This window comes from Neospora caninum, chromosome IX (genome assembly GCF_000208865.1).
Source record: "Neospora caninum Liverpool complete genome, chromosome IX".
NCBI classification, from domain to species: Eukaryota; Apicomplexa; class Conoidasida; order Eucoccidiorida; family Sarcocystidae; genus Neospora; species Neospora caninum.
This window is the reverse complement of record NC_018390.1, coordinates 2,436,419-2,453,299: the sequence shown is the minus strand read 5'-3', so window position 1 is coordinate 2,453,299 and position 16,881 is coordinate 2,436,419. Positions and strand designations below refer to the sequence as shown.

General features: G+C 56.8%; 2 protein-coding genes across 2 annotated transcripts; both read left to right on the top strand.

Annotated features, from left to right (window-relative positions):
• Nucleotides 1-1,986: 1,986 nt before the first annotated feature.
• NCLIV_041430 (hypothetical protein) lies at nucleotides 1,987-4,011 on the top strand (the record flags this gene model as incomplete). The annotated part of the gene is made up of 1 exon (XM_003881052.1): nucleotides 1,987-4,011. A coding segment is annotated over one exon (2,025 nt), but the record flags the coding sequence as incomplete, so codon positions are not given.
• Nucleotides 4,012-5,299: 1,288 nt separating this feature from the next.
• On the top strand, nucleotides 5,300-15,214 carry NCLIV_041420 (putative FIK kinase (incomplete catalytic triad); the record flags this gene model as incomplete). Its single annotated transcript, XM_003881051.1, has 7 exons — nucleotides 5,300-9,485; nucleotides 9,991-10,841; nucleotides 12,372-12,537; nucleotides 12,935-13,128; nucleotides 13,499-14,232; nucleotides 14,648-14,735; nucleotides 15,101-15,214. Coding segments are annotated over 7 exons (6,333 nt in total), but the record flags the coding sequence as incomplete, so codon positions are not given.
• Nucleotides 15,215-16,881: the final 1,667 nt, after the last annotated feature.

Genomic DNA, 16,881 nt, shown 5'->3' with positions numbered 1-16,881 from the left:
CAATGTGACATCAATAAACAAATATAACGACCTATCAAGGGTGCATATATTCCCCTACATGAAAAGACACAATTGTACGAGGTGTCCATAAAAAGCACTTCCTCCTATAGGGTCTCAATTGCCTCGTTGACCCGCGGAAGAACCATTTCGGTGACGCACCGAGAGTCAGGTTGCAGCGTAATTCTTTATCGTCTGAAACCATATATAATACTGAATCGAATGCTCACTTCAACATGTGAGTGCAGAAAAAGGTCAAGAACCTTCTGACGCGTTTTGATAATCTACCAGCGTACAATTTTGCTCTTGAGAAACAAGATTTTTTCACGACGCTTGGATACAGGCGGCGTTTTCCCTATCTAGAGTATCTACTTTTCGGATTTGTGGCCCATCAAAAGAGCGTCAACCCTTTTATTTATTCACCTTAAACGACCTTTATGAATACGATGGCCGCGTGAAACATCTGTGTTCTTCGCCGGCAAATAAAAAAAAAGTCCATGCTCCCATCTTTATTTCAAAAAGGGCGGGGGCAACGGCTGTCTCCCCGCGATTGTGCTCGGTGGTTCGTGCAACGCGACTTGTTGATGTCTTGCTCAGGAGGTTCTTGCATGTGCTGCAGTCTGAGAGCTTACAGGTCTGGTTGACTCAACAACGATTGAATTACGGTAAGAAGGAATGTATTCATGCTGTGCTACTGCGAATGTAGAAAACACGACGGTGGGAAGGAATCATAAGTGTTGCTTCCCTGTCTCCACGCCAGTACACTTACAGCACACAGCATGGACGCGGTCAACTTTGCCCGTACTTTTTGACTACGGCGCGTCCACAGCAACAGACTGTTCCCTCCTTTTTAACGTTGTGATACACCTACTTTTCAATATCGTATGTGTCAAGTCCTTACCTAGAACCGCTTCGATGTGGTCTGGGCTCCGTGTGCTACCTTTTTGTGATTATTTCTTGCGTACCGAATACCATGGTGACGGGCAGCGGACGGCTACTCCGGTGACCCGCAAACAATCGTCTGCGTCATCTCCCAAGTCCGAGCACGCCAAAAATGTACCTTGTGTATGGTTCTGCCCTCGTGTTTTCGATTCTGGTCTGAATTGTGTGTGTAGTTCTCCTTCCCATGTTGATATCACGCACCCTTCCCGCATTTTGTCTTGGAAAGACAGACCTAGGCCCGAATCTCACGAGGTTGCACTGGCAAGGGAGACCAAGACCTTCAAGTTTCGCTCGTCTCGCTTCCTATTTCTCTCGTTCCATGTGATCCTTGGAGCCACCCGGGCACCACAGCGGAAAAGAGTCAGAGTTGTGTTTTCGCGTTATAGCGAGGCACCTCTCGCCGTCGAATTCCGTCTGACTAGCGAAGGCCCCTGAGAGACAAGATATGCAACGGTGCTGACGCAAGTCTCCTTTAACTCCCCTCGTCTCCAAATGAGTCACGGCCAAATGCACCCAAAGCGGCAAGCCTGATATAGGCAGCGATACCGGTGAAGGGAACAGCTCTGGGTTTCCATGGACTCTCGAATTCTTATGGCGACGCTTCCAGATTCTTTTTGGAGTGGATGGTCCTCCGCGTTCGGTGCAGGCTTCTCACAACCTTCCCAGCGAGCATATCAGCGTAAAGGCCAGAACTCGGTGACTGACATGATCGCCCGCAGTCGAGCCCAAAGTGAAGCAACTGTTCCCTATCGAGTGTGCTCGCGGCTTTTCTGTGCGACCTGGAACAAAAGCGCTGGCCGAAGAGTGTGCGGGGTGGGCTAGCGATGTGGTAGGGGAGAGGCGAGACAAAGGACATGAACGCAAGGCAGAACTAAAGAGACGTTTTTCTGGTGGAATTGCCCGCGGACCCTATATAGCCCTACTTGCTTGCGTAGGACTAGGGTGAAAATCCCAGATTGTGCAGAATCTGACCATGACCTTCTTGGATGTGAGCCGTGGTATCGGAAACGCCCGGGATGGGCTGGCGGCGGGTTCGCGCGTGCTACTATGCGGCCGACCCCTTCTTGCAGTTGGGTCGGGGCGCCTACCACGACCGCTGGCGCTGGCCCTCGCCCCGGATATTCTGACGAGGTTGCCTTGTCTCACAGGTTCCCAGTGCCCACGGAATCAGCTTCACCGTATCTCACGGTGCCTCCCGATGTTGATGCTCCAAATGCATGCGGTTCTGCGACTGAGTCGTGGTCTCGTGAGTCAAGACGGTTATCGTGCAATCATGTGGTCCCCTCAGTCACGCCGTTCCCGTCAACAGCGCAGGCACCCGCCAGCGTTCCTCTTCTCTCTCTGCCCCACATCACTGTGAACGTCTGCTCTCACGGGCTCCCCACTGCGATCACTCGAACCGGCCCATCGACTATTTCGCTGGGCGTGGGTGGAGGAGCTGAGGCAACGGGAGTTTTTGCGTCTGCAAGAAACACACTTTCGTCGCCACTCGTGTCGGTGTCCATTGTTGGAATGCCCGCGACGAACACAGGCTCGGACATGACCTCGCACATTCTCCCTAGCGAGCCGCTTCCAACCGTCGGGCACCAGGAAAGAAGCCAGAGAGGAAGAAGCGTAACTCCTCGTTCGCATAGAACACTGCGCCACCGCGAAACGCCACAAACGACTCACGGCCACAACCATGCATATACCTCTGCTCCCCCTCTTTTGCAATCCTTTTCACTGGCCCACCAACGTTGGCCGGCCTCGTCTGGTGTCAGTACACACTCGTGGCCTTTCGTTCCGCTAAATGGCTCAGAGGGCGGCGCTGCTCTGGAGAATTCAAATCTAGTTCGTGAAGCCTGCGACCTCGCTCCACCGACGCGCTGCGACGGACAGCGCCTGGTGCATCCTGGATTCCACACAGCCTCCACAAGTACTGCGTCGCCCTCTGACTTGTCCAGCGTCTGGGCATGCGGCCAGTGTCAGGTGTCTCGTCTGCCGTCGAGACACAAGTCGAGGCGTGGGTTGTCGGCTTCCGGTTCGCCCCGTGTGCTGTGGAGGGCAGTGTCCGCCCCAGCAGGCGGCCGTCGGCAACCAAGAAACGGGTTGCCCGCGGCTCAACAGCAAGAGCAGTGCTCTGAAGGTTTCTTGGACTGGGCAAATCGAGACGATTTCACCATGAAGTTTGTAGAGCCCTCTTGCGAGCATCACGCCCGTCGTGGAACGACGCACAGAAGGGACAGCAGCGGGCCTTCTGGGAGTGATCAACGTGCGGCTGTCTCAGTGCAGGGGACGGTGCATCCCGATCTTCGGCTGGGTAGTCGGCCTTCCTTCTGTTCGCATGCGCCAGAGTGCGTCGCTCGTGGTTTCGGTCTTCGTGGGAGATGTTCAAGGCCTGAAGCTCCCATCTGCAACCACACATCACCGAGTGTGTTTCTTCCGTCCTCGACGTCCAGTGGTTATCCTGTGCGCGGGTCTTACCCCGGAGATGGAGCTCCTCATGGAGACAGCTCGGCATTTCCTTCTTCCCATCGCCGTGGCACGCGTGCTGCAATTCCCCGTCGCCACTCCCAGGGCCAGATACGAACTTCCTTCACGCCCTGTAGATGTACACGGAGAGCAGCTTCAGCCTGCTTGCCACAAAGTGAGAACGCAGTCCAGCTGCTTGGAAGTGCCCGCGCTAACGACAACAGTGGGTTCCCCTCTGGTGGCGTTCATCCAAGTCTGCATGGATACACTGTGGAAAAGGCGCCGACGCGACAAGTTCAGACAGCAGCAAGAAGTTCACATTCGTATCCACTGCACGTCGCGCCGGAGACCCAGCTCCCTTTACACCCATCGTTGTCAGACGGTTCCGGGTTCTGCACCACTCCATTCCTTGGAAGTCCTGGTGCCGTAGGTGAGGGACACTCTACCTTGGAGGAGGAAATCACACTAACTCCCGCTGGATGCAGCACTGCATGCAACTCTGCCCTCCATACCGATGTTCCGGAAACTGGGGACACTCACGGAAATGCCCACGTCAGCCTTTGCTACTCAGATAACTTGCCGTCAGACGACACACACGCAAACCGCGTCCAGGTTACAGCAGCGCGGAGGGAAAGCAACGCTGGGTTAGTTCCCCGCTTGTTCTTAACTCAATCGGTAGGGGTAGGGTAACAGGAGCAAATGCAACCGCTTCAGTTGTACATTTCTGTTTCTCAGATAACTCGCACGCGCCTCCACTCTACGTTGTCAGAACCACTTTGCGGATCCTGTGTGAAACATGGTCGGAGGTTACATCTTGAGCCGTGAGTGCCTTCGAAGCGGAGCACTTTACCGCCGTTCGCTGCGACATCACTTTAATCTGAAAAGTCCAATTTCACCGACTCTCGTCCACGTTTTGTCTTGTTCAGGTTCCTCGTCGCTGACAAGGCGTTCGCATGCACAAACAAACCGACGCCGGCGCCCAGCTCTCCGCAGGGGCGTGTCGGAGGAACTCCCCAGTATGCCTTCCACTCGGCCTGCGGACTGGCCGCGCAACTCTCTCGACTTCTCATCCGCGCACTCTCCCCCGACTGCCTGCGGCTATCCTACCGACTTGCGTCGCGCCAAGAGCTGTACCTGCTTGCCTCACGTAGTGCAGGGACCACTGACAGTGGATCCTGACGCAAATGAACATAGAAGACCTCATCCTTTCTCAAGTGTTCAATGTGTTAACCAAACTCCTCCTGGCCTAGCCGTAGGTGCCTCTGAGGCCGCTCGCAGGCCTCAGCAGCCGGTCAGCGGAGTGGCAGTCTATACGCAGAGCCCTGTACCGTCCCGCGCTTCAACTGGCCGCATCGTGGAACAGAAGGCTTGCGCATTGCCCCAACAGATGTGTTCTCTGCCTTCCACAGAACCCCAGTGGCTAGCCTCAGGGACGGATTCGCTTCGGAGGCCCGCAGAGATCGGCGTCTGCGCCCTACAGACTGGGGAAACACCTGAGGGCGAATCTGCTGGTGATGGACCAATTGTCGGCAGTCCGGAACCGGTCGTTTCTGCACGACGTTCACCCTCGTTTTGCGCGGGCTGTACTAGCGCCAGCAGAATCTCAATGGCGGAAGCTGACTGGTCAGCAAATAATGCTATCCCTTACACTCGCGCCTCCTTCAAGGGAGTTAGATCTGCTGATCCTCGACTGGTCTCCCGCCTGTCATGTGGCTCTTCAGACTACAGTCACGGCCCCATTCCTCCACGGGCGTTGTCACATGATTTGCATCCCCAGCATGTTCTGCGGGAAGCGGCGAGCCCGCATTCAAGGGCCTTGTGCACACCTTCGCACCCTGAGATGTACGACTCCATACGATCTGCTGAGGGCATCCGCCGTGGCTCTTGTCCCAGCACAGGCACCTACAACTTCGTTCCAGGAGCAACACAACCCTGGTTTCCTGTCCCAGGTTCGGCATCGTTTCGGTCTTGTTCGGAGCCAGCGCGCAGCTCCGGATTTGTGGCCAATTCGAGTCAGCCGAGCACTCTGTGGCGCCTTAGACGTGACTGCGGAAGCATTGTGGACCGGTGCAAGCTTGCCCGCGGGACACCAGTTGCTGCCGCGTGTCCTGAGACGACCTGCCTTTCCCATCCGGCAGCATCGTCGGAAGGGCTATCCCACGCTTCCTCTTCGTTTCAGCTCTCACAACGAACTTACTCTCCGGAGGCAGTGAGTAGGGAGTCGCAGTTTTGTGCAGCTTCTCCCCGTGCGCAAGAGCTGCTTCAGTCTGCTGTCTCAGCTTCACCCCATTTCGCGGAGGACCGAGCGTTTCCATCGTCACCGGATAGAAGAGCCGAGCTCTCTCCGCATTGCGTTCCGTGCGCCGTAGAAGCACGACTGGGAGGCGTCGTCTTGCCTGCCACCAAAGCTCGCACAGAGGAACCGCCACTAAATGTCTCCGTCGACACGAATGCGTCCAACGACGTTTTTGGTGAAGGGCATGTCCCAGGCTGTTCGCTTCCACAGTCGCAGCGAGGAAGCGATGGCTCCAAAAACAGTCATGGGTCTGGCCCGCAAGGGACAGGGACTCCTATGCTGTCGCCTCTCTCCGAGCATAGTCCAGAGGACACTGTCCCAGTCTGTACTGGAGGACACAATGGAGGGGTTGTTCCCCTGTCTCTCACTTCGTTTGCAGAACCGGGGGCGGCCTGGGTCACCGCCGTTCGACGGCAGCATGCAGCAGCTTCGGGGGCAGCAGCTGCGTCCGGGAAGAGTCGCAACTCAAAGACTCAGCCTGGCGGAGGGTCGGTTCCTTCCCTTTATTTAGAGCCGCCGTATTCGTCTTCAACTCCGCCGCCCCCCATCCCGAACAGGACAAGCCGACACATCGCCTCCTTTGGAACGGGGTATCTATCATCTAGCCCCACAGTGGAAAGGCCCTCGAGCCCGATAAGCTTTGGCGTGGATCGCTCACCTCCATGTGCAAACATGGGAAACAGAACTTCATCATGTTCACCATACCTGCGACATCCTGGTGAAGAGCTGTCGACCGACGTCACTCGATCGCACACAGGGAATGATTTCCAAGCACTCATCGCGCCAGGCTCCCGGGACGCCTTTTCGAGTCAAGCCGCATTTACCAGATTCCCTGATGAAACAGCAAGAGAGTCACTGCCGGGAACCCTAGTCAGCAGCAACACGGCCGGAACTACGCAGATCATCTCCGAGCTGCACGCAACGTCAGGGCACGCAAGCCCTAGAACACCGGCGCTTTCCAAGTCAGGTTGCTCATCCTCTCGGACGTCTCCCTCTCGGTCATCTTCAGTGGACCCTACACGGGGTTCCGCCAGCTTCCTAACAGGGGAACCCTCCACATCCAGGGGTGCACGGATGCGTCCTGTTTCGCCTCACAGACCCGCGACCTCGCTTCGCCTTCCGTCGCCCCTCTTCACGTGCAAGGGCCGTTCACAGTCCCCTCGATGCCTGACACAGACACCCTCTGGCGAACACGACAAGGAAGACTGTACGCCCCAGAAAAGTGTGGACTCACTCTGGGAGTCTCAGGATGGCACACGCCGTTCAGCGACGCAGATACGAAGCCGCGCTCTCAGTCCGGCTTATCAGCTTGCTGCCTCTCCACTACTTGGCTCCACGACCCCGATCCCTTCAGGTGTGACGACTGATGTGGCGCCTGCAATGCTGACGGAAAGGGCGCCGGTCCAGATCAATGCAAACGAACAGTCCGGGCTTTTGACAACTTGGGAAGAAGCGCAAGGACATCCCGCTCCTCGTCTCGCCACTCCGCAATCACGACACTCGGAGACGTGCGACCGACATGCGCTGCCTTCGCCTCGCGGGGCGCAGGGGCGACCAGCCAGTCTGCACGTGAGCCAGACAGAAGGTGAGCTAGGCAGAGCCACCGAGGCAAAGAATATGACCTCGTACTGCTCCAACTCTTCGGCGGCACAGACGCTTTCAGCAGGTTCGTTCGCCTCTCTCGCAGCTGCGGCGGCGGCAACGAGTGCAGACGCTGCAGTCGAGTGGGGGGGAGTAAGCTCAGCGCCTCAGGGAAGCACCTGCGTCCTGAGCAGTATCTCGTCTCGTGATCCAGGGCACGCGGGGGATATCGACGGGAGGAGTCACGGGCTGACAAGCGGAGGCAGCAGCTGCGGCTTCATCTCCTTCGATGGTTTGACAGTCGACCTACCAACTTCACGGGCTCCAGGTTCTGCGCCTCCGGACTTCCCAGCTTGTGAACCAGACGCTGGCGCGACTCCACATGCCACTTGCGAAGCTAGCGAGACTCAGGGCACCGCATACCAGACGTGTTTGTCATCGTGTCTTGACCAAGGACTGCCGCTCGGGGCAGCTACTGCTCTCTCGTCCCGAGGTAGTGGAAGGAGTGCGCTGTCCCACGCCCTTAGTCGACGTGACGGCATAGGCGATTCCGCGTTTCCGCCTGAATCTGATGGCTTACCGAGCCAGGCGTTTTCTGTGTGTGGCGCAAGCACGCTAGGGAGCAATGGACACCGATCTCCAGCAGTGACTTCAAGGGGAAGCGTATCTCCGGCAAAATCAGTAGCTGGGACGGGGCGTGCAGCATCCACCCCTCGCATGTCTCCGCGGTGCCGTGCACCTCGTTGTCTCTCAACGCCGTGCTCACGTTCTGCCTCGCGGGGGACCGGGCGGGTGCGTTCGCCTCTTTCTCCCCGGCCAGAGCCCATACCAGATCCTTCACCTTCGTCGCATCCTGCCCTTTCTGATCCGGGATATTCTGGTCAACAAGAGACGGCTCAGGGCGTCACTAGTACCCGTCCGTCGGCTGCGGCACACAACGCCGAAGGTCGGAGTCCAACGACTTTTTCGCCCGGTGGCCGGAGCCCGATGAGACGCGCGTCAGTTCACACGCCCGCGAGGGAGCAGTCGCTGACACCATTGGAGGCGCCGGTAGAGTTGGGGCACGATCTGCAAACGCAAAGTCCGAAGAAGGTGGGCGCCTCGTCTCCTTTTGTTTTTCGTCTCGATACGCCGGCGTTGTCGAGCGTCTCCTCCTCCGCAACTGGCCGAGTCTCCGTCGCCTCGCCGGCACGTCGGTTGCCTCGCGGCGGTGACCGTTCGAGCCGCAATCTCGGAGGCGCCTCGCCGTCTCCCTTGGTGACCACGGGCGGCTCCGCGGGGAGCAGTCCTCGTCGGCCCCGCGCCTCTTCGCCCACGTTCTTTTCCAACAGATCCGGCGGCTCGGCGTCGCCGGCGTCGTCCTTTGCGGCGACAGCCAGGTCCGCAGCGTCCGGGTCCCCGTTCGCGAGGTTGGGTGCGTCTCGACTCGGCACCCCAAAGATGGGCACGGGCTACGCATCCTTGGGAGCGTCGCCGGCTGCACCCGTGGGAGCGTGGACTCCGTTTCGCGCGAATTTGTTTTCACCCGGAAGCGCAGTCCAACCTACGCCAGTTCCGTATTCTCCTATCGACGCCATTTCCCCTTTCAACGGCTCCTGCGCCGCCCAGCTTAAATCCCCACGGAGTGCGAATGCCGTCTTAGGAGGAAGGCGGTCGCAGTCCCCTTCTGCTTCTGCTATTGGCCCTTCCCCATCCAGGCCGTCTCCGTCAAAGGGAGATTCGGTAGGTTTCCCAATGCGGACAGGAGCACCTGGTCACCTCCCTTTGCTTGCGCCACTATTTGGCGCTCACTCCCCTTCTCCGCCGTCGGCAGGAGGGGCGGCGTCGCGCGGGAGCCGGGATCCAGGACGGCACTTAGGATCGAGTCCCCAGAGGCCGTCGTCGCCATTCGTCCAGCGAGGCTCACCCTTCTTTCCGTCGCCTTCTGCCTCACCTCACAATGGCGACTCGCCGTTGATCCAGCGGCACGGGGACATGGCGCCGTCATGCCGGACCGACCGCATCGGGGCAGAGGAAGCAAATCTCTCACCTTCTTCTGGGCGAGACGCTAAACATCCCTCTCGTGGTAACATCTCGCCGACGACTGCTGCAGAGGCTGTGGCGGCGGCTGCAGCTGCGGCTGCGACCCTTCATTCAGCCGAGGCGGTCAACGCGGCTGACGAAGCGCACAAGACAGGAGATCTTGCAGCGTCATCCGCTGCGCTTCAGGTTCCTGGTAGTAAGTAGGAAACCGATGCACCTGTGTTCTGGGGAGCTGCTCTCAGAGACGGCACGAGACTCGGATTCGACTTTACCGGTTCAATAGCTCGCAGAAGGAGTCGACCGACGATGGTAGCTTTCAGATGCGGCGGCGGCAGGCGGTGTGCCTGAACAACTTAGGGGCCGTAGAATAGAGTTGGGCGTTTGTTCTAGGTCTGGCGCCGCGCTGTGTAAACCCGGCCTTCTGTGCGAAGCAAAGATCACGCTCCTGCAATTCAAAAGTGGAGCCGCAACCTGAGTTGATCCGAGAGCCTGAGCACTGCCATAAGTATCTAATGTTTCGTTGCAGCGTCAAGCGCCGTTCTGCCTTCTGCTCTTTTTTGTGATTTCCACAGATGGGTCTCCTGTTGGTTTGCCTTTCTCTTCATCTCCCACTACGTCCCCCACGCGACAGAAACCCTCTGGAGTCTGCCGGTTGCCACGCCTCGTCTCGCATCCTCCTGCCGGATGCGTTACGCCATCAGCGGCGTCAGGAGTCGTTGGGAACCAGCACAATGTATTCCATGACATCTCAGCAGTCCCTTTCCGGCCTCACCACGCCTCTCACACTGGCAAGGCCTTTTCTCCTCCATCCCCTTCGACACCAGAAAAAGGCGCCGTAGATCTCCGTGCCTCTACGGCCTCCGTTCACACGCCCCTAGCCACGAGCCAGAGCGGCGAGGCTCCCCCTCCCGACGTCTTGCCGTCTCTCTCTCCGGTCGCCGCTGCCGCTGCCTCTGCATTACCTCCAGAGACTTCCGCGCTTGTCCTCGGTCACGTTTTCCCCAACCAGATCACCCCCAATGTCAGAAGCGACATGGCCCTCTCACGGTCCTCTCCTTTTCTCACGCCACGTGCGGCAGCAGCGGCTGCGCGCATTCGAGCGGAAGCAGCTGCAGCCGCCGCCATGGCTGCAGCTGAAAGGGCGGCGGCTGCAGCACGATCTTCTGTGTCTCCGCGAGCCGTCGATGCTTCGCGCCGAGCCGCCGACGCGGCGGCACACGCGGTCGCAGCTGCGCGAAGATGCGCCTCGACCTCTCCGCGAATAGCCGCTGCCTCCGAACGGGCAGCCGCCGCGATTGCCGCTGCAGCGGCGGCGTCTGCGGCTGCTGCAGGGAGCGCCAAAGACCTCGCCGAGGCCCGAAGGCGCGCTGTGCCCGTGGCTGCGGCTGCTGCAGCCGTGGCCGCTGCCAGGCAGAGAGCAGCCTCTACAGCGGCGGCAGCGTTCCCGGCTCTGAATGAAAGCGTGACGAGAAGGGAGTCGTTGTCGCCAGCCGCTGGAGCCAAGCACATACACATGCGTGCAGGCGCCGCAGCTACAAAAGCCCACGAAGCGGTAGGACGATCTGGGCATGCACTAGCTGCATCTGCGTCGGCAGTGGGCGCCTCAGCTGCGCGAGCAGCTCGGGGCTTGCCGTTTATTTCACCTGGTCGCCGGAGACCTCGGCCGGGCGAAAACGCGGAACATGTGGATCCGAGAACTGTCCCTGCATCCGCCGCAAGGGCTGATGCTGTGGCGGCAGGTTCACCAGGTAAGCATTAGAGGACCATCGCCACAGTCGTCTTCGCCACAGTCGTCTTCGCCAGATCCCGGCGATCAGGGTAGCGCGTAGCCACACAGTGCACCACGGCCGCTCGAACATCCGTAACTGCTGAGCTCATCTTTCCTGTTGTGTGACTACTTGCACGTACGGTTAGGCGCTGCGGAAATTCCTTGGCCTCGACCGATTCGAATATCGTCCTGTGCTGGCGTCTCTGGGCGTCATCGGCAGCAACATGGATTCCCGTTCAGAATCGTTCTCACTCGTTTTGTCTTCATGTATCGGCATCGCTCGACAAAAGCGTACCCTATCTGCGAATGCAGGTAGCGCCCGGTGACACTCTATTCGACAGCTGCATTGCGTGACGCCTTGCGAGTTTCAAGTCTATTGAAATGCACACACAGTACTGAGTAGGATGCGCTGAAACTGCCTAAGTTCACTTCCAAAACCTTCGACTGCGCTGTGGATGCACGTAGACTCCCGCATTGCAGCGGTACTGAGAGGCTTGTCGCCTGTGTCGCCAGCTCCTGCTCAGGCGCCTCAGAGCAGGGATGCTTCGCCTCGTGACGATAATGCTCGGCACCGACCCACGGTAGCCCCGTTTTGTAGTGACAGCCGCGGTCCTGGAACGATAGACAACGGTCCAGATCCCCGGGGAGGCAGTTTTCGTGCTGGAGTTGGAGCAGCCCGTGGAGACACAGGGAAGGAGTTGCGGGAGCGAAGCAGCTCTGCAGTTGATGGGCTGTCGAAGCATCATGGTGGCGAAGAACGCGCTCCACAGCAAAAGAATTCCCGGAGATCAGGCACGCACGGGGTTAAGGTCTCGAAAGCGTGGAGGCACGGGGAAGCTCCAGAAACAGACGGCAGTGCCACGGCGCGTTCCTCGGTTCTTGTAAATTCAATCGGGCAAGAGGTATCTCTCCAAAGATCGGCGCAGTTCCCCGTGTGGGATCTTTGTCGGGAGCTCGTTTCGCGACGCACAAGCAGTGCGAAGGAATTCGGCCTTGACGGGGTACCGTTTGACCGCTGGAGACTGCAAGTCGTTCCCACAATGGGTGCCTCGACGACAACGACGCGATGTCAGGTGAGACGTTTTCAGACATGTTTAATCGTCGCCTTTGTTCTCTTGGACTGCCGCTGGCTTCACTTCGTGGAGGTGCGTGTTCTTAAGTTGTATTGAAGATAATGTTGCCGGACAAGCATCACGTCGCGCGCGCCGTTTGCGAATGCCGAGCAACCAAGGGACGGGGTGCAAGCTCTTCAGCGCACCGCAGAAGCTGTACGACACTTTGTCGACTTTTCGTTTGCTCGTTTTGTTTTCTCAGCGAATGTGGAAAGGCAGGCTGCCTTCAGGCCGTGCAGTTTTCATCAAGAAGATCCCTGCTGCGGTCTGGGAGCAGCAGTGGCGTTTGACCCAGAGATACAAAGGATTCTTTCTGACCGACGGAGAGAATTTTGTTGGAGAGGCTGCCTTCTCCGCTTTTCTCACAGGTTGGATGCACAAAAACACGATCATTCATTCTATGCATAATATGACTGTAAAAGTGAGCATACATCGCTGGGCGCTCCAACCGAACCTGCACTTGCCAGTGGTTCCTCGTAAGCGACGTCGACATGAAGTCACAGATATCTGCTGGTGCTCATCGTAGCGTCCTTTTGTGGATGAGCTAGTGACATGCCCCATGCACATGTCCCCTATATGCCTGTTCGCATCGGCCTCCAGAAATAGTTACTCGCTTCAGACATCGGGCGAACCTGATCGCACAGGTTCGTCTGGTGACCCGGGCAATCTGCCTTTCAATCCACTTCCCCCCCTCGATCACAAGCGTCGCTGGGCCTTCCTCCGCAAACGAGAGGACCATGTCGTGCGCTTGTGCCACTGCCACAGACTTCGGCCCGCCATGCGCTGCGCCTCTCCTCGCGGTTCTCCATGAGGACGGAAATGGATTAGAGGGTATCCACGGCAGCCATGGTGAATCCGAAGTCCCAGAACCGGCTTCGAGCACGAGTCGTGTTGTTCTAGTGAACCAGGGTTTCGGGCAAGGGGACCTTCTAGATTTCTTTGATAACGCAGACCCAGAGGTGAGTGTACCTTCCAAACAGCCAGAAAGTGCCTTTTGGGAAGCTGCTGAAGTGTGGATAAAACATTAAGGCACACGGTGACGCCTCTTCTCCGTAGAGTGCTTCCAGTGACCCAGACGCAGTTTTGCGGAGATGCAAACATAGGCGGCATGTATGTGTGCTCGTGTGTGTGTGTGTGCGTTCACCTACATCGATCTCGGGGGGGGGGGGGGGGGGGGGCGGTGTGACCTTGGTTACCAGACGCATTATGGTTCAACGCACACCTGTTGGACGCAGCGCTGTGCCGCGAATGGGAATCTGTTCAACACCCAGATATGAAGTAAACTGGCTGCCAGGCCGTGCTCTGCGGTCTGTGTGTGCTGTTTTTCAGGTCTTCACCCCGGCGTCTAAACGAAGTCTGCAATATTCCGTAACACAGATTCTTGTCGCTCTCCATTCAGCAGGGATTGCGCATCTGGACTTGACGCCCGAAAACATTCTAGTGCACGCGTACACAGAAGCGCTCCCTTCCTCGATCACTCCACAGGCAGGATTCGGTTTGAGTGCACGTGGCAGCTGTGGATCATCCACAACTCCATCAGCAAAATTGTCCGGCGGGTCGGCCAGGCGCGTGCAGCTGAAGGTGTGTGACCTTGCGAAAGCTGCGCCTCTCTTCAATCATTCTCCTTTTCGCTTGCCCCCGTGCATCCTCAAGGCACATTTCGGGGATTGCGGGCCAGAAAACTCGGTAGCCTCCTCCGCGGCGCAGCCGTTCCTCAGCTGCGAACCTACAGTCGCGAAGGGCCCCTATATGCCGCCCGAATGCTGGAGAATCGTCTATATTCTCAGGGCTCTGGGAATCACGGCGCCGTTCGCTCAAATTGGAGAACCTCTTCTTACTACCGGGCGACCGCCTCCGCCTCTGTACCTCAAAGATCCCCCCCAACCCGGCGCGCCGTTACTAGGACCGTTGCGTGAACCGATCGATCTTTCTGTAGGGGTTGATGCCGCTGAATTGTTTTTCGACGTACGAAAGGCTGATATCTATATGCTAGGAGTCCTTATGTTCTGGATCTGGGCAGAAGGAGCCATCTGGACTTGCTCCGATCCACGGCAAGATACCCAGTAAGTATTCTAGCCCTTCTTCCGACTCGGCTCGGTTTGAAGGCTCCTTAAGGTTGAATGAAGAATGTTTAACCAGTTGCTTCCTATTTATTACCATGGGAACTCCCCCTTGCCGCATCTATTGAAACTCATAGGTACATGCCTGTGGTTTTAGCGCGTCTGTGTGTGTCACTGCGCTCACGGGGCATATCCACATTCAGTACGGTACGGCTAAGGGTAATCGCTGGCGAGCACTGCATGCCCAACGTCGCCGTTTGTGTCCAATGACCAATCCCCCCCGGTTCCGTTGCGTCCATTGTCTCATGGGTTTCAGCAAGCCCGAAAAAACTTTAAAGGTCGAATTCTCTTCAAGCTAGGTGGTGTGTCACAACGCTGAGTAGGGTAGCAGGTGTCTGCCGATCGTGCCATTGCTCAGGTACAATGACTTGCTACAGTGCGGACTCGAGTTCAGCATCTTCACCGACTGCGATGGCTGGCCACCTGAGCTTCGCCATCTGCTCAAGGTACTCCTCTGTCTGTCAGAGATCCTTTTGTCTATATGTTCCACGCCAACATCAGTGTCTACAAATACAACACGTATATGATGGGACTCCATGAAGGCTCCTGTAGCATGGTAGGAGCATTTAAAAGATCCCCTGGAAGAAGCGGGGGCAGACAAGGTACCAATGATTTTGTGCGGGCCTTTGCTTGGCATGATTTTTGCTCCGGGACTCTGTGGTTACCCAACCGCATTGTCATTTGTCTTACTCCTTGGCAGCACGCCTGAGTTTGCACCTTGAATCTGCGTACAAAAAAACGATTCCTGAATCATGCACGGGCTTCCAAACGTCCACAGTGAGGCCTCTGGTCCACCTCATGTTGCGCTCAGGGTGCCCTGGATCCTGACCCCACCCGTCGCGTGACGTTAGCGGAGATTCTTCAGCATCCCTGGTGGACGTGTAGCCTCTCTGCTACAGGGCTAGAGTCAGCGCCTATTTCCTGACAGAGGCACGGCAGGCCGAAAATTGGCCGTATTCTATTTGGATCAGCGCTGTTGAAGAAGAGAAGACCTGCTCCCTTGTGCATTCGCTCAGACGGGGCACGATTCTTTCAGGACGCTTCTGGGTGCGAAACCGGTGGCAAAACCATCATGACATAGCAACGACATGTGGATGCTCTGAATCAGGAAGGGTCCAGCATGAACGAAGTAAGAAGACCCTCCGTTCCTGTTGCCCTCTGTACCCGTCGTCTCGCGCCACAAACCCACAATCTCGCCGTCAACCAGGTGATGCAACAGGCACGGTATTCGCCGGCCACCACTGCGGTTCACCTGTTGCCCAGAGGTGAACGGAGGGTTCCGGCGGTAGTCTGGCCCCGCGAAACCCCATTGGGAAGACCGGCATCTGCAGCTGCTACCATTACATTTGTTGATGGCCGAGGTGTGATAAAATCTGGAACGCACATGATCAGTTATACAGTGCGGGTGATCCCCTAGTTCAAAGATGTTGCGTTCTGCTGCTCAACGCCGGTAACTCAACCCTTTACTTTCCAGTGGAACGCTCCTGAGATAGTGCAAATATTTCTGAATCCATGAATGTCTTCTGGCTATACCATTGTGGAACTGGAGAGGGTGTTTGAGAGAAACGCGACATGATGCGCCTGGACTCCTTTTTCTCGTCGTTTTGGACAGTTTTCGTATCCATTCAAAGGAAGTCGAGTTTCCCTTGCAAATTGGTCAAGTACAAAACACCTCGGAACTATTGTCGACAACGTCTCCTGTTTCCTAACCACTGTAAACAATGTCCGTCTGACGAGACGCCTTTCCTCATACCCACGGTAAACCCGTTTCTGCCTATCAACCGTAGGTATGACGGCAGGATGTGAAGCCTGTGTAAACGAATTTACGCTGCTTGAGGATCCCCTTGAAGCCTAACGTAAAAACGTCTTGGTAGCAAAGCTCATCCTTCTTGCATCATCAGGAAATGGGCAAAAGGCTTTACATGCTAGCCGGTCCTTCTTCGGTATGCTTTCGTTTTGGCGGGGGAAACGTTTCACCAGTGAGCCCATGAACGCACATATGTCTCTCCGTAGGTGAGCAGTGATAGGCTGGTAATACGTACGATGTATACACATTTGAGAGGGTATATCGGCAAGCGTCACATGGAACAGCCCCGGAAAAGCACGCGGTATGCTACGAGGAGAGCACTATGCCATAGACGCTACGGACCTGATTATGTTGCCAAGAAAGGCGAAAAATTAAAAATAATGTTCTCTCTGCAGCGACGACGAGTTTCCGCTCGCTCCGATATTACGCAGGAGTCGCGCCTGTATCAGACATTTTTGTGGAACGTGGGCATAGTCTTGACTTCGATGATCCCCCTGAACGATAGTGTAGAATCTGTGTTGGCCACGCTTTTTAAAAAGTGCCAGCAATACCTTGCAAACACAGTAAAGAATTTGTGAATGTTGGGTTAGTCGAGATTCAGAAGCGTTCTCCAACAAGGGCCGCTACATTTAAAACCATTTTGAGTACGGTCCTGTGGCCGCCTTTCCCACTCCCGTTACCCGAGACTTGTCCGGTGAATAGATCCTTTCCGACCAAAACCGTGTTACCAATCAACAGGGTACCAGAGATATGGAACGTATTTCAGGAAAAAGGTAATAGGGGGT